This window comes from Erpetoichthys calabaricus, chromosome 9 (assembly GCF_900747795.2).
Source record: "Erpetoichthys calabaricus chromosome 9, fErpCal1.3, whole genome shotgun sequence".
NCBI lineage: Eukaryota > Metazoa > Chordata > Cladistia > Polypteriformes > Polypteridae > Erpetoichthys > Erpetoichthys calabaricus.
In genome coordinates, this window is record NC_041402.2 from 142,165,587 (window position 1) to 142,190,321 (window position 24,735).

General features: G+C 40.1%; 1 protein-coding gene across 2 annotated transcripts in view; it reads right to left on the reverse strand.

Annotated features, from left to right (window-relative positions):
• Window positions 1-24,735, reverse strand: part of alg9 (ALG9 alpha-1,2-mannosyltransferase) — a 204,893-nt gene that overhangs the window by 84,291 nt on the left and 95,867 nt on the right. The window contains exons 9-10 of one of the 2 annotated variants that reach the window (XM_028810266.2): window positions 1,622-1,744; window positions 1,054-1,208 (exon numbers count right to left, since the gene is read on the reverse strand). In XM_028810266.2, coding sequence (XP_028666099.1) covers window positions 1,054-1,208; window positions 1,622-1,744 — 278 coding nt within the window. The remainder of the gene's footprint in view (window positions 1-1,053; window positions 1,209-1,621; window positions 1,745-24,735) is intronic. The other variant, XM_051932271.1, reaches the window with a different exon arrangement.

Sequence of the window (24,735 nt, forward strand, 5' to 3'; positions counted from 1 at the left end):
CCATTTTTAATCAGGCGACTGACAGTAGTGGAGTCAGGCACAGAGAAGGTCAGCTGCAGAAAGAGCGTCTCGACTGTTGCAGGGCCTGAAGCAGGTGAGACGCTAATGAAAAAGAGGCACAGGGCTTATTGGTTTTTAAAGACTGCTTCCTTCATTGTGTTTTAACTTCAGTTTTAAAGGATTGCGCGGCTCTCTCTAGCGCTGCCTGTGTGTGCCTCTGACTCTCTGTGGCGCTGCCTCTGTGTGTGTGCGCGCGGCTCTCTCTCGCGCTGCCTCTGTGTGTGTGCGTGGCTCTCTCTCGCGCGCTGCCTGTGTGTGCGCTTGTCTCTCTCTCTCTCTCTCTGTCGCTGCCTGTGTGTGCGCGTGGCTCTCTCTCTCGCGCTGCCTGTGTGTGCCTCTGTCTCTCTCTGGCGCTGCCTCTGTGTGAACCAAGATTCCACTGAGGTTGACTAATGAAAAGTCAACGTGGCTCAGAGCTGCAAGTGGACTGTGGCACAGACAAACAGAAATGACGGCATGTTTTTCGAGGTGTCTCGTCCGAGTTGGTGGGCGTGACTGTAATTTTTTCGTCGTATCCAATGGTCTAAGAGTTGGTGGGCGTGGTTTCTTCCTGCGTGCGCCATTGGCGTCTTACTTGTCGGCGGTTTAGTGAATCCACGCCCCTTCCGCCGTGCTTTCCATGGTCGGCTACTTGTCTCCTGGCTTAGTGAATTATATATATAGATGGTGGTGTTAGTGGTGTCTACTGTGGCACAATATCAAAAATATTCAAATATTTCTAAGTGCTTTTACTTGGTGTCTTGGATGTTTGTCTGCAGGGTTTGAGCAGCGACAGTGCCCTCTCATGTCACAACAGTCATGTGGTCATACCACCACTACGCAACCTCTGAAAACACTAAAGTATGTCTTTACCAGATAAAACTTTCACTACTGAAGCTCTCACATTCTCCAAATGCAGCACACCAACTGCAACTAGAACAAACCCAAATGGATTAGTCAAAGATCTACTACAGGTATGACAGAAAATAATTAAAGCACAACAATGCATCAAACCTGTAAGGAGGACAAGGCCACAGCACCACAAAGGCAAATTAGAGGGTATATAGGAAACAGGAAACGCTCTTCTTTATGTGGTTGAGTGAAAAAAATCAACATCCAAATATACATGGGTGAGAGAGTCAGCCAGTAAGGTCGTCCAAGGTTCTGAACTGCAGTACAAACAACAAAAGAAGGGAGGGAAGGAAAAGGTCATTTTGTTACTGTTGTGCACATAAAAATAGGCTATCTGAATGATCTGTACAAACCACTCTCCAGAAAGGTAATCTTGCAATTTTCAACAGGAGAATCCCGATTTCCTTTTTAAAAAGCACAGATTTATTTTCAGCTTGTTTGTTTTTTAATAGAAAGGGGTTTGTCTAATATGGAGGATTAAAGGACAAAAAGCAACAAAAGTAATTATTAAAAAAATGGGTGACAAAGTGGGTGAATGCAAATTAACATTTATCTGGAGAAAAAAGTAAATGGATGAAAACATTTTTCTGTCATATCAAAAAGAGACAATTTCAAAGAAAGAAAGAAAGACATATTATGTAAACTGTTGGTAGGATGTATATGTACTTACCATTGAACCTTTTGAGCAGAGCCTCCATTAGAGCAGTTAGTGGTAAGGAAAACACAGCCAGCACAAACACCACATTAAAATTCAAGAAACCATTAACCAAGTAGAAATACCAGGGCTCAGTACCTGAAATCATTAAAAAACAAATTTTACTTACACTTGAAAATACATCTACAACAACTACTGCTACTTTTAAGAAACTACTTCCAAAACATCTTTTTCTAAGTTATGCCTTAATTTACTTTAAGGTTTCTTTACACTTTTTCTTTTTCAGATATAAATATTTTTTATTTCAAAGACTTATGGTTAGATTTCAGGCTTTCTATGGACATTTATAATAATTGCAACCTGAGATTTCATATTACTGTGTTGCAGAAAACAATGCAGTGAATGTATATAACAGCTGTGGCTCTGAAATTATCTGATGCTGGGAGCAAAAAAGAAACCGGTGAAGTGAAATGAGACCTGAGGGAATGCCACATTATTCACATGAAAACCTGCTCATATGCATAATGCTTACTACAAAGTCTGAGTAAGGTAAAGCGGAGTAACCACCTGACAAAGATTTTAGAACACCATATGAGCTTGAAGGTGAGCTACTACCAAGTTTTAAAATTATACAACATTTAGAAATCACACAAATCATGGAGTAATTTAACCATAGAAAACTGTATTTGTTGAAATGCAAAGTGAAAATAAAATGTGTCAGATTTACTCTATGATTGTACCTGCACAGTATAGCTGTTTATAAAAACTGTATTATTGCACCAACTGTATTTTACATGTAAAAAAAAATCAGAGGAAGTTGGTGCATGTTTTTTGTATTATTATGAAAACCGATAAAGATAGTGCTTTCATTTAAATTTTTAGCACTCTTAAACCCAAAATACAGGTGTACCTTTTCTTCAAAGCTTTCCAAATTCTGCATAGCATATGTTTATTATTAGAAAATATATGTACATTTTAATGTACCATGAAAGAAGACATGCCATCTGCCCAGCTGGAGGACCTTTAATGTTTTTTTTTTTATTTTGTTTCTTTTTCTACAGGCTAAGGAAATGACCATAGAGGACTTTATCATGTTACTGCAAATAAATGCTAAATTAGAACAAATGCTATTTTATACAGTGGTGTTTACATTGTCATAAAACTGGACAGACCAACAATTAACAACTATCAGTGCAAAAAATCAAATGCACAGAAAGGTGGTACTTCACATATATTATGCACAAACCAAAGCATAAAGTCTTTGTAGGAAGAGAGATTTAATCAAATTATTCAGTCTGAAGTGAACCCTAACTATAACAAACATCTGTGTACCATAATGAAGATATTTAACTCATTGACACCAGTCTGGGACTTTAACTCTTGCTTATATTAATTCACTATCAAATATCAGTAGTTTTCATCTTAATACTATAATAACATAGTAATTTCCTAGTTGGTATGCAGCAAATCTAAAAGCAAATGTATGCATTCAAATTGAAGCAAAATTAAATAAATAAGATTGTTATTTGTACAGTATACAAAAGCAAAAATGACTGTGTGATCACACTGCTTCTGTTGGTAAGGATCTTTATTGGTCATCTGTTAAGTTTACAACATATTCAAAAATTCTCCATGTAATTTATAGAGCTTTTAATAGTTTAGTGTCCCTTTAATTTAATGAGCATATTACGTTTTATACAACAGCATGTAATCCACAATCACAAGACACAGACTACTGTAAAATTGTAAGGATAAAATAAATTACTGCTTGCAGTACAGATTTATTCACAGGGGCTATAACCTTTAAAGTGATCTCCTACAACATATAAGGATATAAAGTATGGTATATTATTTTCAGCATTAAAACTGAGGACCAGTTATTTTAGCATAAGACTACACCTGTATGCTAGTATCTACACTTTAAAGTGAGTATTTATTTCAAAACATTGGGCCATTATGTTTATCCTCATTAGGTTTTAATGTGGATTGTCTGGTAAGAAAATAAGCTAAATAATAATTGTCAGGGCAAAAACCATAATTGCTAGCTAGTGTGTAAAAATACATCTTTTAGATGGCCTAGGATGAATCTTCAGTGATGTTCCTGGGGCCATGGGGTGTTTTGGGTCTTTCAATATTAGACACACTCACCCAGGTGATCCAGCTGGGGTTAATTGAGACCCAGCTTGCAACCCATTAGCAGCCATTCATGGATCAGCCCTCTTAATCCAAAGCCACCTGGGGGCTTTCTCTGCACCTTCAGTTACAGATTTAATGGCCCTCTTCCTTGCCTTTCCTGTAAGGCCCAGTTGATTGAGGAATTTGCAGAGTGAACATCCTTGCAAATCCTCTACAGCCAACCTCTCACAAAGCATCTTCCAACCACTGTCCTGGCACATCGCCATCAGTTGCTGGTACTCCGCGTGTTTCTTCTCATTTGCTTCTTCCATATACTCTTCCCAGACCACTACGAGTTCCAGCATGATCAGATGTTTTGTCACCTCAAAGATGATGATTATGTCTGGCCAGAGTGATGTCATGAAAATATGTTGTGGAAGCTTCAGCTATTTATCCAGGTCAACATGCACTGCCAGTCAGGGGCCATAGAAAGGCAGCCCAGCCTCGTTTTTGGCTGTGGCAAGGGTTTCTCTCCAGCTTTCACAAAGGAGATCTTCTTTATAGTATGATGGTATTTGCTGGACCGGATAGCAGTGGCTATACTTTCGGCAATTGCCCTGAGCATGTGGTGGTGCCGCTAGCGGTAGTGGCCTTTGGGCATCTGCTGAGGAGGTGTTCTAAGGATCCTCTTCCAGAGCACAGAGGACAGAACGGTGTCTCACTTATGCCCCAGACGTGTAGGTTTGCTGGATTGGGTAGGGCATCGCAGACAGCTTGCACAAGGAACTGGACACTATGAAAGTCTTCCCAGATGATGTTAGACCAAGTAATTCTGCGCTGTAGTACACTCTCCCTGCTGTCTGAACTCCAGTGTCCTGCTCATCCGCTCTTTCTCCACAACTGCTCGAATCTCTTCCTGGATAAGATGGTGTCTCTCCTTGCTCTGGGCTTTATCAACTTTAGTCTTTGGGAAGTATCCAATACCTGCTTTGCCAACTGCTATTCTGCCCACAAGCGCTTTTTACCTTAGGCGTGATTCTGCCACCTCCACTGCTTTCTCTGCCCTCCATTTTTGCCCTGTCCTTGCTTGATGCCTTCTGGTCACTGGAGTCCCTGTACTGTAGGGCTTCTCTTATACTTTGAAGAATTAATATATATATATTTGCTCAGCCATCCTGTTATACAGTATATCACTAATATGAGTAATTTCACCACATCAGTTGCAAGGTGGTAGTTGGATGGGGTATGAATCATGCTAGCAGCAAAACAATGTTGGTAAGCGGCATGGATGAAGTGTGTGTTCAAAACTGTAAAAATAGTGCTTGCAGGACTGAAGGCCTGTTGAGTTTCAGTTTAGGAACAAATGAAAAATACCTGAGACTATGTTTCAATTGGAAACTTATTCCACAGAAGATGTAACAAGCATCTGAAATCAGATGGCTGTGGATGGGTATAATTGCATTTTGGTTCTTCTTCACTTCACAACAGCAGACGTGCAATAAGCATTGATATTGAAGGACAAGTGCAAAAAGAAATGGAATTCTGCTTTCTGAATGCAAATATTATATATACACATATTTATTCATTCATTCATTTTCAAACTCATTTAATTCAGTGCAAGGTGGTGACTGATTGAGCCTAGTCTGAAAACACAGGGTACAAAGCTGAACCTATATTCAGCCAATAAAATTGTTTTGATAAACGTTCTCTAGTCTTATCAGTCCCCGGGTGCCCACCCAAGATGTGAAAGTAAGCTAATTGCAAAAGAATGTCCCTATGTACTTCAGGTACAACTAACTTTTCAATAAGTTCCCAGACTAAATGATCTGATATCACTTTAAAAAGGCAGCCGTCTTTCTCAAGAAAGTGCGGGGTTTTTAAGCCCCCGGATGCACGCTCTTGGTAATAAGAGCGACTAGCAGTGCAAGCCTGTTTAAATGCATATTCTAATGAGCTATCAGCATGCTGCAAGCACACAAAACCCGTCTGCACGCTAGTGCTTGGTTCTTGTTCGGAGGCATTTGCAAATTGAGAAGTTGTAGATGGGACAGCCAGCCGCTCTGGGAAATTGAGGGGCTATCACTCTCGGTCTCGCTGGAGACATCGGGTTCAATATCTAGTCTGGGCTCAAGAACTTCCCCAACAGCTACTTCGGGTTCAATATTTAAATGGGGTTCAAGATCTTCCCCAATAGCCAGTTCGTAATCTTCCCCCCCACTAAGCTTGACACCGGGTTCACTGACTGGCATCCGACAGGCATTCGGTCATGAGTTTAGGAAAAAGGGCATTCCTCCTGCTGATAAGTAAGGGCCAGGGGCAGGAGTCCGAAATGGCAGACCAAACTTTAAAATGACGACCCTTATATGTTAAACGAAGAAGCAATGTCTGATAGTCTTTAACATCTCCATGTACACAACGTATGTTTACAGTTTCAGTGTTACACAGATACCTATCGTCAAGACAGTCCCATCAAAGGTCACTTCCTTAGTCCAATAATGCCGAGATCCCGTGGCTCCCAACTTCACCGAGACCATTAAGCCATGCTTTTTATCTGAAGAATAAGGGACATGGGAGCAACAAACCTTGGCGAGACCAATTTCCATCATTGAGCAGGGGATAAACGGCATTCCCTCGCCAAGTGGCCGGGTTGATCACACTGGAAGCATCTTCGTTCAGCTCCACTGCTAAAATACCCACGGCAACGTCCATGGCCTCCTGCTTCCCCAGATATGGGTGCCACGTTAACAGCTGGATCTCCTGGAGGTCTTCTACTCAAAGAAGCCGATTGTCAGGGTTAACAGTACGTTGAGTCTCAAATCTCCGTTGAAAGCGACAAGCATTTCCAGGGCGATCTCTCGGAGGCTGTGGAACAGCATAAGGAGCAGCAAACCCACCAGTTTTTCTCCAAGCGGTCTGAGAACCTTAAAAACGTTTGGCCATGATCATCAACGATTCAACATTATGACGAAGGAACTCATCTCGGAGAAATCCAGGGATCCCTAGTATATTCATGACAACCTTTTCCACAATGCGCTCCATCTCGCTGCCCTCAAACCAGCAGTGAACTTTATGAATCAAATCTTGAATTTGCGCACGAATGGGACCGTCCATATTCAGTTTCCAATCATGAAGTGCAAAACCTTTGGACAGAAAGCTCGTAGTTTTTCATAAAATGACTTGCTGCTTCAAGAAATCATAATCGCCGAGTTTATCATGAGGCACATTCTGTAAAGCAATTAAGGCATCCCCAGACAAAAACGGGGTGATGATGACAGCCCAGTTTCGTTTGTCCCATCCCAGAAAAGTCACCACATGTTCAAAAGGTAAAAGGAACATTTCTGGGTCATCGGAAGGACCCATATTCATCAGTACATCCTTGAAATTAGTAGGCAGAGCAAGAGGAGGAGCAGGAGCAGGATCATCATCCTCCGGGTCCCGGAAACACCCACTCGGCGTTCATCCATGCGTTTATCTGTGCAACCACTCCTGGTACCACTTGTCATGCTTGGGTCACAGATTTGCACAGAAACACAGAAGATGGTAGAGACAGGAGCTTTATTCAAATACTGCAAACAAACATGTCTCTTTTTCAAAAGTTTAAACGTGCTCCTTGACAAGACGGAGATGACAAATCAGTCTCACAATTAAAAGAATGCAAACATATCTTCCTCTTCAAAGAACTGTGCGCCAGGAGCAGGGAAGGTCTGAGAGAGAGAAAAGCAAACAAAACAATCCGAATCTGAGAGGTGCTGTTTGGACTTTTAAGTCTGCGAAGTACTGTGCAGATCACGTGATAGATCAGCCGCAACTAAGCCCAGCAGCAAGGGAGCAATGTGAAGGTAGTCTTTCAGCGTCTTTTTTTTAACCTGTAGGGGTGCGATCAGCCCTCCAGCTCACAACATGAAAATCACCAAGAGCAATAATAAAAAGGAAAATGCATGAACCTCTCCCCCCAGCTGTATGTATAAAAATCAAATACTCAAGCCCCACATTAGAAATCTGAAAGCAGAAACTACAACCACAACCTCAACAGGCCCTGTAGGGATAGAAAATAAGATATACTATATATCTCTCTATTATAAAAAAAAATCCTGGAGAGAAACACTAGGGTGTCGAGACGTGATCTTCACATTAAGATCACGGAAGACACTTAAAAGAACCCGCGAGACAAAAGAAAATGGCCATGGAGCGTATCGCGGGGACCTTAAACATGAGACATTGTGCCAAGAGATTGACCCAGGACCGTCTCGCAATGACATAGAACATGAGATTCTTGCAAGACACGCCCTATTTACAATCAATAACAAATAAGATAACGGGCAGCAAAACATTCAGTCATGTGAAGGATTTGAGCACACACAGATCCAATAGATTATAAATGAAACGTCGACGACTAAGTGAAGAAGAAAGCAGAGTGGAGAAAAGAGACTCAAAAGTGTTGGAGAGAAAAAAGAGCAAAAAAGAAAAAATACCCTACAAAGACCTAAGGCAGAAGGTGGCATGGCTCTACCTAACTTTCAGTTTTATTACTGGGCAGCAAACATACAAGCTATAACAACCTGGACACAAATAGATGAACGTACACAGGCCTGGTCCGCAATAGAAGTAAAATCCTGCAGTACTTCTTTATATTCCCTGCTTTATGCCCCAATAAATGCAAGGTATCGGCAATATACTAATAACCCAATTGTGCTTCACTCACTCAGAATATGGAACCAATGTAAAAAGCATTTTAAGATGGAGAAGCTTTTATCTGTGGCACCTCTGCAAGAGAACCACCTCTTTCAACCCTCGCAAACATATACAGTTTTTAATATCTGGAAAAAATTTGGGATTAAATTGCTCAGAGATCTTTGTATAGACAACATCTTTGCATCCTACGAACAATTACATTCCAAATTTACCTTTCCAGCTACACATTTCTTTCACTATCTTCAAATTAGGAACTTTGTTAAACAGAACCTGCCCAATTTTCCTCATCTTGCACCCTCGTCCATGCTGGAAAAAATATTGCTCAATTTCAAGGACTTAGACAACATCTCTGCAATATATAAAATTATTTTACAGTCCCTCCCTTTCAAAGATCCAAGAGGACAATGGGAAAAAGATCTCTTAATCAATATATCAGAAAGGGAGTGGAAAGTAGCAATGCAGAGAATTCACTTGAGCTCCATATGCGCAAAGCATGCAATTATTCAACTCAAAATTATATATCGAGCACATCTGTCTTGCCTAAAACTGTCCAAAATGTTTCCAGGGCAAGATCCAACCTGCCAACGCTGCAATCAAGTCCCAGCCTCACTGGGTCACCTGTTTTGGGCCTGCGCCAAATTAACATCATTTTGGACCAAAATGTTTCAGTGCCTCTCAGACAGCCTTGGTGTCATAATCCTTCCTAACCCATTAACAGCTGTGTTTGGTATTCTTCCAGATGGGTTTAAATTGGAGAAGGACAAACAAACTGTGATTGCATCCACTACACTTTTGGCATGCAGACATATTTTGCTAAACTGGAAGAATCCTAACTTTCCTCTTTTAAATCAGTGGGTAACCGATGTTTTATACTATTTGAAATTGGAAAAAATCAAATATTCAGTTAGAGGATCTGTACAGAATTTTTTAAAAACCTGGCAGAATATAATCAATAAAATTTTAGAATAAGCTCTTAAAGCACCGAGGAAGTAATTCTCTCCGCATTTCTTTCTCCTCTCCATTCATCTCTACTGGCGTATTAAACTAATCAATTTAGGTATGTTTATAAGCCTTAAGTTTTACCCCGTTGGCCATGCTCTCTCTCTCAGGGGTGGGGGTTGACTTGTTTTTCAATCCAATTTTTTGTAAAAGCTGATCGATTTGTATGAATGATTACAATAAAATTAATAAAATTCAAAAAATAAATAAATAAATAATCTAGGTGCAAATTCAGAAAATAAGGAAAGTAATTATCAGTCCGTAACAAGTGGAACTGAAACAAAGCACGTCCAATCGGGCTCAGAATTAAAAGACAGAGTAAAAGACGAAGTAGAACTTCATTAAGATGTTCACAAACGTTGGCGCTATACACATGCACAGCAGGTTAGAGATTATGAAAGCAGTGGAATTCGAAAGGCACACAAAAATAAAATGGAGCACTATACATGTGGAGAAAAGTACAGAATATGAAAGTAGGAAAATTAGAAAGTATAAAAAAATGAAAGTAAAGATCGCAGTAGCGCAAACAAACAGAAATTATTACTCCAAAAAGGGAAAATAATCAGAAATAAAAAACAGAGTAGAAAACAAAGTAAAACGTCATAAAGAGGTTAAAAACAAGGAGGCCAAACACATGCAGAGCAAGATACAGAATATGAAAGCAGAAAAAAACGACAGTGTCAAAAAAAGTAAGTAAACATCGCATTAGCTCAAAAAAAGAGAAATTACTCGGAGAAATAACGAAAAGGCAAATAGAGATCGAATATATGGACACAGGTGATATGTCAGAAGTATGTAAATATTGAAAGGCGTTGAAGTTTAAGTCAGAGAATTTCAAAAACGTGGTTTACCTCAAATGCATTTATTGGTTACTTTGCAAAAAAAATTATTAACTGCTGATGATGTAGATTGCTTTGTCTGTGCTGAAATTCCAAACAGAGAAACCTATCCTGAATTATGGTACACAGTCATTAAACACATGTCTCACTGACCTCATTTAAAAGATTCAGCATATTGGGACTCAAAAGATTCCAAATATTGTTTTTACAGAAGTTCTGAAATAAAAGAGAAACTAATGAAATAGCAACAATTCAAAGAAAAAAAAATCTTAAGAGTGTGTATCCGGAAAACCAAACACAGGGGTTGGCGAGCGAAGCGAGCAGGGGGAGAAGCCCCCTAGCTGTATATATATATACACATAGTCATCACAGTCTAACACCAAGTCAACTAAGCTTTAAGGATATCAGTCTGTCCAGCTAAGAAGCATATGCAATTGTGAATCAGCTTCACCTGCTTTGGTGCAAATGAAAGTGACAACAGGTGCACTGGAGAGGCAACAGCAACACAACCCCCAAAACTGGAATGGTTTTGCACATGGTGGCCACAGACAATTGCTCTCTCCTTATCCTTCCTGACTGATTCTTCATTCATGTTTTGCTAGTGTCCTTGTCACTGCTGGTAGCATGAGGTGGTACCTGCAGCTGATTAAGGTTCCATGAGTAGTCCAGCTCCTCCAGGATGGCACATTCATATGTGCCATTACAAGGTTTGCTGCATCTCCCAGCAACCTCTCAAGAGCAAAGAATAAATGCCATGAGACAGGCCGCTACAATATGATTGCTGGCCAGGGATATAGAAGGGCATCAATCAAGCAGCAGGACTGGTACCTGCTCATTTATGCAAGAAGGAACAGGAGGATCACTGCCAGAGCCCTACAAAATGACCTCCAGCTGGCTACTGGTGTGCATGTTTCTGACCAAACTGCCTAATTTCCTGTAATGGGACCTGTGCAGCTTGATTGGCATTCGTCAGAAAATAACACAATTGGCAGCTCCTCTACTGGTGACCTGTTCACACTGAGCACATGTGACTGACGTGAAAGAGTCTGGGGAACACCATGGTGAATGTTATGCAGCATGCAACATCATCCAGCATTTCCAATTTGGAAGTGGATAAGTGATGGTCTGGGAGGCATATCCTTGGAGGGTCACACAGACTTCCACATGCTAGGCAATGGTACCCTGCCTGCTGCTAGGTACTGGGATGAAATCCTCAAGAGCCACTGTCAGACATTCTGCTGGTGGAGTGGGCTCTGGGTTCCTCCTGGTGCAGGACAATGGCCTGGCCATATGTGGCAAAAATGTGTAGGCAGTTCCTAGATGATAAAGGCATTGATGCCATTGACTGGCCCGTGCATTTCCCAGACTGAATCCAATCAAATACCTCTGGATGTTATGTATTGGTACATCTGATGCCACCAAGTAGCGCCAGAGACTGTTCAGGAGCTCACTGATGCCCAGATCCAGGTCTGGGAGGAGATCCCCCAGGGCAATATCTACCGTCTCATCAGGAGCATGCCCAGATGCTATTGGGAGTACATACAGCCATGTGGGGGCCAAACACACTATTGAGTCACATTATGAGCTGCCATGACGCAATTCAAGCAGGTTGGATCAGTCTGTAATTTCAATTTTTGACTTTGATTTTCGTGTGATGTTGAATCCAGCCCTCAATGGTTTGGTGATTTTGGTTTCCATTGACTGTTCTTACATAATTTTATTCTCAATGAATTGCACAGTATTACTTAGTAAAGATTTTCTACTTGAATATTTCATTCATCGAGATTCAATATGCGATTTAATTGTAAATAAAAGAAAACAAGTCAGAAAATGTATGCATGACATAACATTTAGGTGAGCTTGGCACACTTACTGATTTAAAAGTTGGAGCATTTTGCATTTTAGTCACTTCAAAGATTTAGTTATTACGTGTTTGTTCATTAAGTATTTTTACAATAGTGAGGCAAAAAAAGCAACAGTGATGATACAATGCAGTTACACATGTTAGCAGATTACATTAAATGTAAAATTTCTCCTGATGATGGGCTAAGGGAGGGTGGTACATTATTTTTATTTAGAAGAGTATTTATTTAGATATTTACATATAATTTATTTGTTCCCCAAGGGTAAAACAAATAAGTTACAAAGAGTGATCCATGATAAGGATCATTGACTGCAGGTGCATCTGCGCCAATGCTCAGACAAAAGTTCCAGAATTCATAAAACGTATTTATAATTTTTGGATAAGAGTCTACATTAAACAAGGTACATGAACAGATGAAACAAAAAAGTAACTTAATTTCATCTATTTTCAATAATAAAAAAAATGATCTTCCTGAATCATCTCCACTGGACTCCAAACTTTTAGTCTGGGGTTAACCATAATCAATATATCATATTTTAAAAATCGATCCTAAGGAATTTACCACTGCACTTCACATTTTTTTGCTGTTAAAAGTGTTTCTTGAATGAGGACCATATTCACTTTATTGTGGGAAAGAAAATCAAGGCAAACAGTTTGACATGCAAGTGTGTTGTGGTTCAAAAAGTTTAAATCACCTATACTATATTCCAATACAAGTATAGATCAAAAGAAAACAAGCAGAAAAAGAAGCAAATATGAAATAGAATCTTGGGAGCTGTGATGCCCTGTGCATTGGAACTCCGGCACAGACAATGCCCTGGGTATCGTGTAGTTAAGGACCAAGTTAATAAGTGAGAATATTCCAGATGAGGTGAAATTGTCCACAACTACTCATTTAATTCAAATATGATGAGCCAAGCTATGCAGCAAATTCAGCTGAGCAGGGAAGAGTAGGAATGTTTGCCGTATCACAGCTTATGACTTCTGTATTTGTGTACTAAAGCATGCTAAAATCAGGAAACATCAGAATCTTTGCTCCCTTGTGGGTTACTTTGGGCTCCTTACTAGAGGCCTCTAGCACTTTGAATATCTGTGTAGCACAGTAACAAGAGGATAAATATGCAAGACTTAGAGGAACGTCAGGAATAAAATCAATGTGCTTGAATAACATTCAACATACAATAATCCAGGTGAGGAAATCATTATTTTTGTTTAAGTTTGAGTGATAAATCCAACTGCTTGCTAGCTTCATAATTTTCCAGTAAATCTATAATTCTAAGATTGCATCTTCTAGGCATATCTCCCATATAACTCAGGTTTAACTTGAAGGCTACAAACTCTTTTTTTTGGAGACACTGTGAACCTAATTTACTGTATTTATCTGCTCAGACATTATCACATTTTTCTGTTATAAGCTTGGTAATCAGAGTTTACACTGATTCAGCACCAATGTTTTCAGCAACGTAAATTTCATCCATATCAATCTCATTGAAAGAGAGAGATGCTCCCCTGTAAGGACTGGAGTAATGTCTTTGGCAAGCTGAAAGCTTTGGAATGTGAATAATGATACATGGAGGCATATATTAGTACATTTACCCAATGAAGAAGAACAACTGCTTAATGTTTTTAAGATTTTTAAAAGTGTTAATCTGCTGTTCAACAATAGTTCACCCATGGTTTAAAGCTAAAGATGGAGTGTACAGAAATCTTTTAGCCTTTTCTCACTTCAGACTGTACAACTGAACACAAATATTCTGTCTTTCTTTTTCCTTTTCTAAATATAAAATCAACCACTACTTTAACAAGATTACCATTTAGTTAATTATTTTATGGTAAAAGTGCAGTATATTCGATGCTTACCTTTAATTACTTCTTGATACAGAAGTAAATTGGGGACGCCATGTCTCTTTCAACTGAAAGGACTGTTAAAGATATTGCCCAATTTTCAGTTGTGATGCCACCAATATTCTAGTTTTCTTTTTCTACAACTACATTATTTGGCTTGCACATACATTTTCATTAAACATGCAACAGCCGTAAACAGTTAAGTCCAAAGACAGTCAATACAGTCAAGCATTTGTTATGATGTATTTTGGTATCAATGTATTCTCCTACACATGGAATGTGTGTGTTCGCTTTGCTGTTTTGTGAATAATTATTCATTTTATTATGTTTTATGATAATTTCACGTTTATGGGTGTTGTTCTCTGTTGACCACGGCTATTTTTTTTGTTAGAAAAAACCTCTGTTTGTTAGCTATGTGACCAAATGTCAACTTGTAAAATACCTCATCAAATCATTATTTTTAAAATGGTGGCTCACATTTCTAAGCATCCTGTCATTGGATCACTTTACCAAATCACAACAATATTCTGTACTTTTCTCATTACAAATTAGTTTTACGATTTTACATTTACTTATTTGGCTGATGCCTTTATCCAAGGTGACATACAACAGTTATTATACAATTGGTTACATTTCTTTTTTGCTTTTCCAGTTGTAGCACAGGCAGTTCAAGCGACTTGCTTATGGGCACACAGTGTCCATAGCAGGATTTGAACCCACAACCTCATGGTTTGAAGTCCAAAGCCTTAACCACTACACCATACTGCCTATTTTTGCTTTGAGCATTTGTGTATTGGTCCTAATCATATGGCTTAGACTTTTTACTTGGACCCTGACTAAAATCCACTTTCGATATCTTCAACTCCCAGTCATTTTTGCCCTTTAAATCTATCAGGACGCTCTTTCTTTGTCTTTCTCTCTCTCACTATTTCACAACTTGCTTACCTAAAGTCTTCACTCCTTAATCTTAAACATTATAATTATTTATCTCACATTTATTCATGGTTATGGAAATTTCTTATGTTCCCTGTCTGGATAGAAGGAACAATTGGTCAAATTTTAAACTCTAGTGGAGACTTTAGTGGTTTTGCCTTTGGAGAACTTAAAAAGTGTACTAAAATTAAAAAGAAATGAAATAATTCAAACAACCTAACAATTTCTTAAAATAAGAGGTCAAAGTCATCCAGGGTGCCCTTCAAGATATAAAAATTGCACATTTGTTTCCAAATTCCATTATATGAAATACATGTGAAGCAAATGCACAAGAAGTTACTGCATTAGTTGATTCCTTCAAATAAAACTCCCAAATGATCACTTTCCACTTTAATGAATACCTTTGTGCAATAGTTGGGTTAGGGAGGGGGGAGGTTGCTGGAAAATTCAATTTACGCAAATGCAATATAATTGAAGCAGATGTGGCATGTTATTAGCTACATTAAATTACAGTAATTTGGAAGTCACATTCACCCCAGCAGAGCTGAAAGGATTAATTCTTGAACTGGTAAACACATCTATGTCTGCTCAAGAAAGGAAAGAAAAAAAAGAAAAGACTGACAGTTCATTAGAAATGGAACAAAGCACACAGTACTTTCTTGGGAGAATTCACTTTTTTGTTTTGTATAAGGTTTTGAAATGTGGCTGAGTTATATTTTGTATAAGACTATGGTGTCATTATTCAATCATATATGTTTTCAACACCTGCTTTTGTGTGTTCAAGGCTGTGGGTAAACTACTCAGTTTTTTCACAGCAAAGTCGCAGATTTTGGGCAGTTAATACATATATTTACCACTGTGTTACATGGCTTCACCTGAGAAATTTCCTAAGACAATGGTTGTAGTGCAAAGGCTTAACTGGATTGTTCACAAGTACTGTACCATGTAAGTAACTGATTATGTTTCTGTGCACAATATTTTTTGTCACCCAGGGCCCAGTATTACTTCACTGTAGCTCCTTACATTTGAACATACCATAACCTTTCCTAAGCCTACTCTAAGCAGAGTCGCAGGATAGGCTGGAGCTTAACCCAGCAATCATTGGGCGCAAGGCAGGAACAATCTCTGGACAGGGCGGCAGCCCACTACGGGGTCAACACACACACACAAACACGGAAGCATGCACACACCACGGGCCAGTTTAGGGTCAGCGACCTACCTAACATGCATATCTTTGGACTGTGGGAAGAAACCAGAGAACCTGGGTGAAACCCATGCAGACATGGCAACAACATACAAACTCCATGCAGGGAGGACCTGGGATGCAGGTCTTATGACAAATCAGCAATGCTATCATAAGACCACAGTGCCACCTGCCCTTGCACAGACTACATACAATTCCACATGAGTAGAACATTTCTGCCATAGAACAATTCTTGCTTTTTCTAGTGACATGGTTTTTGTTGATGGTTATTGCAAAACATAATTTTAGAAGAAACTGCATTCTATGGAATCTAAATAGGTAATCAATAGAAATAATGGAAATGTTGGGTATAAATATAATTTCACCCTGTAGCAAATCCTGTAAAGGGGTTATAGTCAAACTTAACTGAAGTTAACGCTTTGATCTTTATTCTTGTACTGTTACAAGGTTTTGGGGGATCTATATCAAAAGCAATACAACACTGAAATGTTGTTTCCTTTAACTTAGTACATGCAGAATTGATGTTTACTAGCTGTACATTTCAGTGGCCAATGAAATGAGTTGAATGTTATAAGCATTGCACAAAAAGAAAGTTCATGGGTTTATTTTCACCCGGTGTACTAAGTCCACCTTCTCTATGTTCTGTCTGTGGGGACACCTTCAGTGAGCTGTGCAAGCATTTAAACTGAGGCGTCCCGCTGCACCCAGCTTGGGTTGTACATATGGCTTGAAATGGGCTGGTGCACTGTATCTGCACTTGCCTGTTAGTGCTTTAGCAAACTAGAGTGTAGCAGGAGATCGTGGTCTGACCTGGAAGGGGACACCCCAGTTCTCCAGAATATTGCATGCATTTCACCACCAAGCCATCCCAACCCTCTGTTATTTGAAGATGATGTATATAAGAGCACTTGACAATCCAAATCAGTTTGAATTTGAATTTACTTTATAATAATAATAATACCTCATCATGAGGAGTGAGAAGAAGCCAACATGATAGGGAATACTGTGTGTACCCAAGGAGGTTGCTTGCTAACCATGTCTTTGAGTTTCACCTAATTTTTCTTCGTCCACCTCTCATCTCATTTTCTATGTAGCATGCCACTTCGTCTCTTTTTCCTGTGATGGGCAGCTACCCTTTTTCACTTGCTACCAGTCCAGTTTCTCTGCTTAATTATAATAATTCTTTGCATTTATATAGCGCTTTTCTCACTACTCAAAGCACACAGCAATTGCAGGTTAAGGGCCTTGCTCAAGGGCCCAACAGAGCAGAATCCCTATTGGCATTTACGGGATTCGAACCGGCAACCTTCCAATTGCCAGTGCAGATCCCTAGCCTCAGAGCCGCCACTCCACTACTGCTTGATTGCAGTGTCAACTTGTACAGTTGCGTTGTTCTGCATGTAGCATTCATTTGCATGAACTGCATACCCCATCACAGCTTAAGCAGAAAAGGACACACTTTCTAAGAGTAGTCCACTTATTATGCTTTATTACTGACAAGTATTGGCAAAAATCTCATCTCCCTGCCTCCCTTGACCCTCTTCAGTTTGCATACCGCTCAAACAGGTCAACTGAGGATGCCATATGCTCTGCCCTTCACCTCTCCCTGACACATCTGGATAAAAAAGACACATATGTCAGGATGCTATTCATAGACTTTAGCTTCGCCTTCAACACAATCATCCCTCAAAAGCTGGTTGTAAAACTGAGCAGGTTGGGCCTGAACACCACCCTCTGCAATTGGATCCTGGACTTCTTGACAGACAGAAGAGAGGCCCCAGTCAGTTTGGATAGGCTGCAACACTTCCAGCATCATCACACTGAGCACTGGAGCACCGCAGGGCTGCGTGCTTAGTCCACTGCTGTTCGCCCTGCTGACTCACGACTGCACAGCCATGCACAACACCAACCACATCATCAAGATGGCGGATGATACGACGGTGCTGGGACTGATAAGCAGGGATGATGAAAGAACATACAGAGATGAGGTGGAACAGCTGTCCGCATGGTGTAAAGACAACAATCTATCTCTCAATGTCCACAAGACAAAAGAGATAATCGTGGAATTCAGAAAAATAACGTCCTGCCCACATCCCACTCAGCATCAACGGTTTAGATGTGGAGACTGTTAGGAGTACCAAGTTCCTCGGTGTGCACATAACTGAGGAACTTACGTGGACACATAACACCTCATCACTAATCAAGAAAGCCCAGCAGAGACTACACTTCCTGAGGCGAGCACGTCTTCCCCCTTCCATCCTCACCATATTCTACAGAGGCACCACTGAGAGTTGTATCACTGTCTGGTATGGCAACTGCAACATATCCGACCACAAGCGCCTGCAAAGGCTAGTGAAGACAGCAGAGAACATTATTGGGGTGCCTCTCCCTTCACTACAGGACATATTTTACAAACACAGTGTCCGCAATGCCTGCAGCATTGTGCATGACCCCTTACACCCCTCTCATGGACTTTTCACACTTCTGCCAAGCAAGAGAAGATACTGCAGCATCAAAGCCAGATCTGCCAGGCTGCAGGAGAGTTTTTACCCCCAAGCTGTTAGACTCCTTAACACCAGGCTGCCCCCTGGGACCTTCCACACGGCCTCAACCACCTCTAAAAACAGAACTTTTATACATGTGAGCCACTGTCCTGTGAAGACGAGTGTGCAGGTAGAAAAGAACTGAAAATCTCATACTGACCTTTAAGTATTTTGACACTTTTGTTATCCTTCTGCTGTGAAACATTCTGACCTGTCATTGTTTACACATGTCTTAAACAACTATTATCATACACTGATAATTTCTGTATTATCTATATCTATTATTTATTTATTCTATTACATATCTTACACATCAATATTGCTGCTACTTCTTTGTCTTGTCTTTGCACAATGTCTTGTCTTGTTTGTGTTTTAATTTTAAATTTTAATTCTATTTTTAATTTATTATTTGAATGTCATGTTGTTACACTGTGGACCCTGAGCTTCGCAATTTTGTCTATCTGTATACTTGTATATGGCTGAGATGACAGTAAAGTTCACTTTGACTTTGAAAAAAAAAAAAAGTGTCAGCGAATGTTCTTTTTTTTTTTTTATTACAATGTCACTAAAGTTTAGTCAAATTGGTCAAGGCATTTTTGAGATTTTGGGGTATTCATTTTTTCTACTGTGTGGGGGTTTAACCCCTAAATATTGATATATTGAAATGTCCTTTTGATTGGATACTTACTGACATAGATGTATCATCCTGCCAAACTTCAGCTTTTTAACTATAAGGGAAATAATGTTTTTGTTGATGGATAAATGAGTGAACTTTGCATTTTTATATACACAGTAAAACCTCGATTGTCCATCACTCGATTAACCGTCAGTCATTGTTAACGGTCAGGGCCAAACAAAATAAAAAATGCACACGGCAGTGCCTAGCTATTACTATACTACTACTGCTATGTGGTATGCTGCAAGCTCTGCACATTGGAACAACTCTCCCTTTGGCTAGCGTGTAGTGTTCTTCCCCAACATCACATGTCAGGTCACAGTTTGAAATCACAGTGTCAGTTCCGTACCTTCAGTTTTAATAGCATTTCATAGCTTTTCTCCTTTATTATAATTAATTTACTGTTACGGCTGATAAACGTGCGTGTGTGGTGTTGGAGCTGTCACAAAAAACTGAAATTATTAAATGTTTACAAAATGGCAAAAGTGCTTCAAGTATTGCTTCAATTTAAGAGTGAACGATATGAAGCGTGATGCCGCCAAAAGTGAAAAATGTGTTGAAAATGGAAACCACTGACAGTGATGTTAATATATTAATGTTAATGCTCTCTTGTACTGTAATTTTCTTTTTAAATTCTGTTATGTTTTGTTAATATATTGTGACATGCAAGCAGCTTGTGATGCGCTGTTAGGGAGCACAAAGTGTTTAATGAATGCTGCAAGTAATGGGACTGTGTGAAAGGTTTGTTTTGTAAGGGCTGGACATGTCTGTTTAGGAGATGACTGACTGGAGAAGTTAGGAGAAAAAAAGAAAGTGAGTTGGAAGTTTTAAATAGAGAGTCAGGAGCCAATAAGCAGGAGTGTTTGCAGTACAGAGAAAAAAGGAAAGTGAGCGGCAGAAGATAAACTGATTGGTAGGGAAAGCTTTCTTTTATTGTTTTGGAGGTGTGCTCCGTCACCCAGATAATGGAGTATAAGACAGGGCACCATTTGTTAAAGAACAAAAACAAGTAAAACGTAGAAAACTCCAGTATCTCCAAGATGTGTTTCCCTATTACGCTGGCCGTTACAGTATTATATGAATTCATTAATTTTGTTAATACTATATTTTGTTTTGTAAATAAATATGACTAATCACTAATCTACAGTATATCAATTTTAAAGTAGCTGTTCTGTTATCCATCTTTTCTCTTATCCGTCACACCCATCCGGGTAGGTGCGTGGAACACATTTGTCTCTCTGGCATGATAATCATCTTCCTCTTCTGTCAGAGGAGCTTCATAAACTCACTGGCCAGATCTCGGTAGGTGGTCTGGTTGCTCTGATGACTGTCATACTTGGGGAGTAGCTGTTGCTGTGGTGGATCAGCTCCTTCAGATGGTGTCCGATGTCATTCCTTTCAATTAGCGTATTATGAAGCTCAGATTAAGGCACTCTCTGCGTGCCTTTGCCTGTTGTCTCAGCATATGCTGACCGTGGTGAGTGATGTCTCAGTGAGGGAGACATTTTATTTGCAGCTTCACTAGGAGGTTAGTGGGTGCCTTTGAGGTGACACTCCTATGGTCATGGAAGACCTCAGTGCGACCACTAGCACTGACGGGGCTAGCCATGAGGATTGTGTCAGTCCCCATGGGTCTGGCAGCCGTGGTGAAAGTGGCTCCATGTTCCTTGACTTTGCAAAAGTTCAGGGGCTTCGGATCGCTGGATCTTGGTTTCAGTGCCTGGAGCTGCATTGTTGGACTTGGTACTTCAATACTGGCAGTGCAGTGAAGAAGATCGATTACATCCTTGTTGGCAGACACTGGAGGCTCTTACAAAACTTCAGGGTTTACAAAAGTGCCCCATTTGTGAATTCTGACCACAAACTTCTTGTTGCTAGACTGAGGATCCAGTTTAGGTCCAGTAGGCTACCACCTACTAGGAACATGACGCTGGACCCGGGCACACTCCAAGATCAGACTGTTTCTAATGAGTTTGAGCTAATTTTGTGTGAGGAACTTACAGACTTGAGTACGACTGCTGATACTAATGTAATGTGGGAGACCTTCCGTGACAAAATCATGAAGGTTGCTGAGGGTTGTGTTGGTGTTACCAGTGTTCACAGAAGGATTTGTTACATCTCATAGGGCACCCTGGATATCATCGAGAGGAATCACAGCGTGCGGCTTGGCTTAATGGTACCTCCGGTCTGTACTGGAACCTGAGAAGGATGGTTGCAAGGGCTCTGAGGGCAGATAAGGAAGCATTTGTTACAGGAATCTTAGGGCAAGTGACACACCATCCATGGTCTAGAGACCCACATCCTGCTTACAGAGGAATCAAAGCATCCTGCTCTGGAGAGTCGCACTAAGGGTGGCTGATGAAATGGTTGTTACAAATGACACTGCAGTTGTGACCCTGTGGACTGGCTGCTTTGAGCAGCTGTTTAAAGCTGATGTTCTGGCGAGGACATTGGATATCTCTGGGTCCACGGTTCCTGAAGCTGATCTTCCAATTAGCTATGAACCACCCAATTTCACTGAGATTGCACAGGTGGTGAACCAGATGAGGGTAGGGAAGGCTGCAGGGATCTGTGGTACCCAGGGTGAACTTCTCCAGGCTGGTGGTAAGGCTGTCTTCCTGGCATTGCCAGCAATCTTTGCTTCAATCTGGGAGATGGGAATCATCCCAACTGACTGGCAAATGGGAATTGTCATCTCCATCTGGAAAGGGAAGGGTGATGGGCTGGATTGCGGGGGTAGATCAGTACAGGGTAAGTTCCTTGCTAGGGTAATCCTCAATAGGATCCGTGATCACTTGCTCAACTACCAGCAACTGGAGCAGTCTGGTTTAATGGCTAATAAGTCTACCATCATCCACATCCTGGCACTGAGGGTTCTCATGGTTAGCAAATGGGAATATCGGCAGCGTTTCTTTGCAGCCTTTGTCAATTTTTGTAAAGCGTTCCACTCAGTTGATTGAGCTGCCCTGTGGGACTTATCATGGCTGGCCTTTAACATTGGTACTGTGAGTGCTGCGCAGAGTAAAGGCAGAACCTCTGCATTTTCCCCAGTTGATTCTGGGGTTCGTCAGGGGTATGTTCTTGTTCCTACTCTGTTCAATGCTTGCATGGACTGGGTGCTGGGTCCAGCAGCTGTGGGGCATCTGTTGGTGAAAAAAGATTCACTGATCTTAACTTTGCAGACAATGCTGTAATGTGCGCAGAGTAAATGGAGGCTCTGATTGGGGCTCTCAAGAGACTGAGCGAGGAGTCTGAGTGTCTGGGCTTGTGAGTACCCTGGGTAAAAACCAAGATCCAGGCCTTTAATGACCTCTTGGGCACAGCCATCAGCAGTTTGTCTGTCTGCGGAGAGAGTGTCGACCTTGTTGAGAGGTTTACTTACCATAGCTGCAACATTCATGTCTCTGGTGACTCTTCCTATGAAGTTAGTAGATGGATTGGGAGAACATGGGGCATCATGATGTCCCTGTAAAGGGGTGTGTGGCGCTCCCGATATCTATGGAAAAGAATGACGGTCCAAGTCTTTAGGTTCCTGGTGCTGCCTGTTTTGCTATATGGTTGTGAGACATGGACGCTATCTAGTGGCCCGAGACAAAGACTGGACTCCTTTGGTTAAAGTGTCTCTTCACAGAATCCTTGAATGCTGCTGGATCGACTTTGTGTCAAATGAGTGGATGCTCATGGAATCCCAAAAGAGACACATTACCTGCATTGTGAGGGAGCGTCAGTTACGGCACTACGGCCATGTGGCGTGATTCCCCAAAGGTGATTCAGCTCACAGGATCCTCATTATTGAGGACCCAAGTGGTTGATGTGGCAGATAGATGGTAATTTCTGGAGGGTGGGACTGGACCGTGTGGCTGTCTAGGGGGGTTGCCAACCAGGTTCCCGACCTGTTTTGTCATGTGGTGGGTGCGGCAATGTGTTGTACCAGTACATGCTCCCCAAACAGACCTGATCTGTGGAAGCATTTATGAATGCAAATTAGAAGTCCAATTAAGAAACAGTATTCGTGCACAAACAACAGAGTACAACTGTTCTCCAGAATGCAAAAAAAAAAAAAAAAAGAAAAGTTGAATCTTAATTGCAAATGAGCTTGTTTTTTTTTATGCAAGCTTTTTTCAAATTTAGTATATACTAAATATCACAATGGTGCAACTTCACACTTAATGTCAATCTTTCAAAAACGAACACCTTCCTGTCTGGAAACAAAAAAACTGGATCGGAAACTGATTGACAAGAAATTTATTGCTTATATAAAAAGTTATACTTTTCAGGTCTTATACACACAGAACCTGTAGAATGAGTATATGAATGGAGAAATAAGGGGGCTTTGTGAGAATTATTTCTTTACATCAATGTAGGCTTTGCACATTTCGAATACTTTCAAGTACTAGTACTCATTCAAATCAAATGCAAATGATTTTGTCTTATATATAGTGTGCTCTTTTGCAGCATAATCCACTCTCCTAGATTATTTCCAAATAAAGTTTTTTTTTATTGTAAGCAATGACGTTCTTTTGTCCCTTCATATCTATAATGGATAAAGATGATTCAGAAAAAAATGTATGTCTGACTTGCTTATGCAGAGTGCTTCAGAAGATTACAAATACTGTACGAAAAAATCCTACAGTATGCTGGGAAACAGCGATCTTTGGTTACAAAGGTCCTTTGCAAACATGAGGGCAAAAATGTATACGTGGTTTTCTTACTCTGTAATAAAAGAAAAAAAAAGGCCAGGCAATTTGATAATTCAGCAAGCTATCAAAGCATTTATGGCTGAAAACAAATTTAGTGTCTATGATAACACCTGCTATTGAGTGGTTTAAAATTTTCCTAAGAATAAAACATCAAGATTGTAACAAATTATGATAAACTTTGACTAAAAATGGTGATGTGATATGAAGAGATACAGAATGTAAACTCTAACCTTTTATATTTAAGGATAGGTTTTTAATGGAAACATGACATTTTTGCAAATAGTATATATACTATATATATATATATATATATATATATAGACTGCTATAGTCCATTTCTGTTAGACTATGGGTTGCAATGATTTTTTTGAGCAGTAGACGTAATGGCATGAATTACTTCACTGAAAAAAAATAAAAGCCAAATGTAAAATTGACATAAACAGACATGGAGACAGGGCATTTGTGAGGATTGAACAATCTGTCTATTGTGTTCTTGATACAGACTGCATCGGCAGGGTTAATTAAATAAAAATGCCAGTAATCAAAAAGAATGGTTTCCCACACAGTCTGCCTATCAAAGGATCCCCCTGCTGATCTGCTATTATTAGAGCTGCTCTATATGAGCCATGTGACAGAAGCACTATACATGCTGTCACAAAAGGAACTGAAGACATCCTTTAACCTGTTTTATCAAAATCATTCAAGATTTTCCAAAAAAA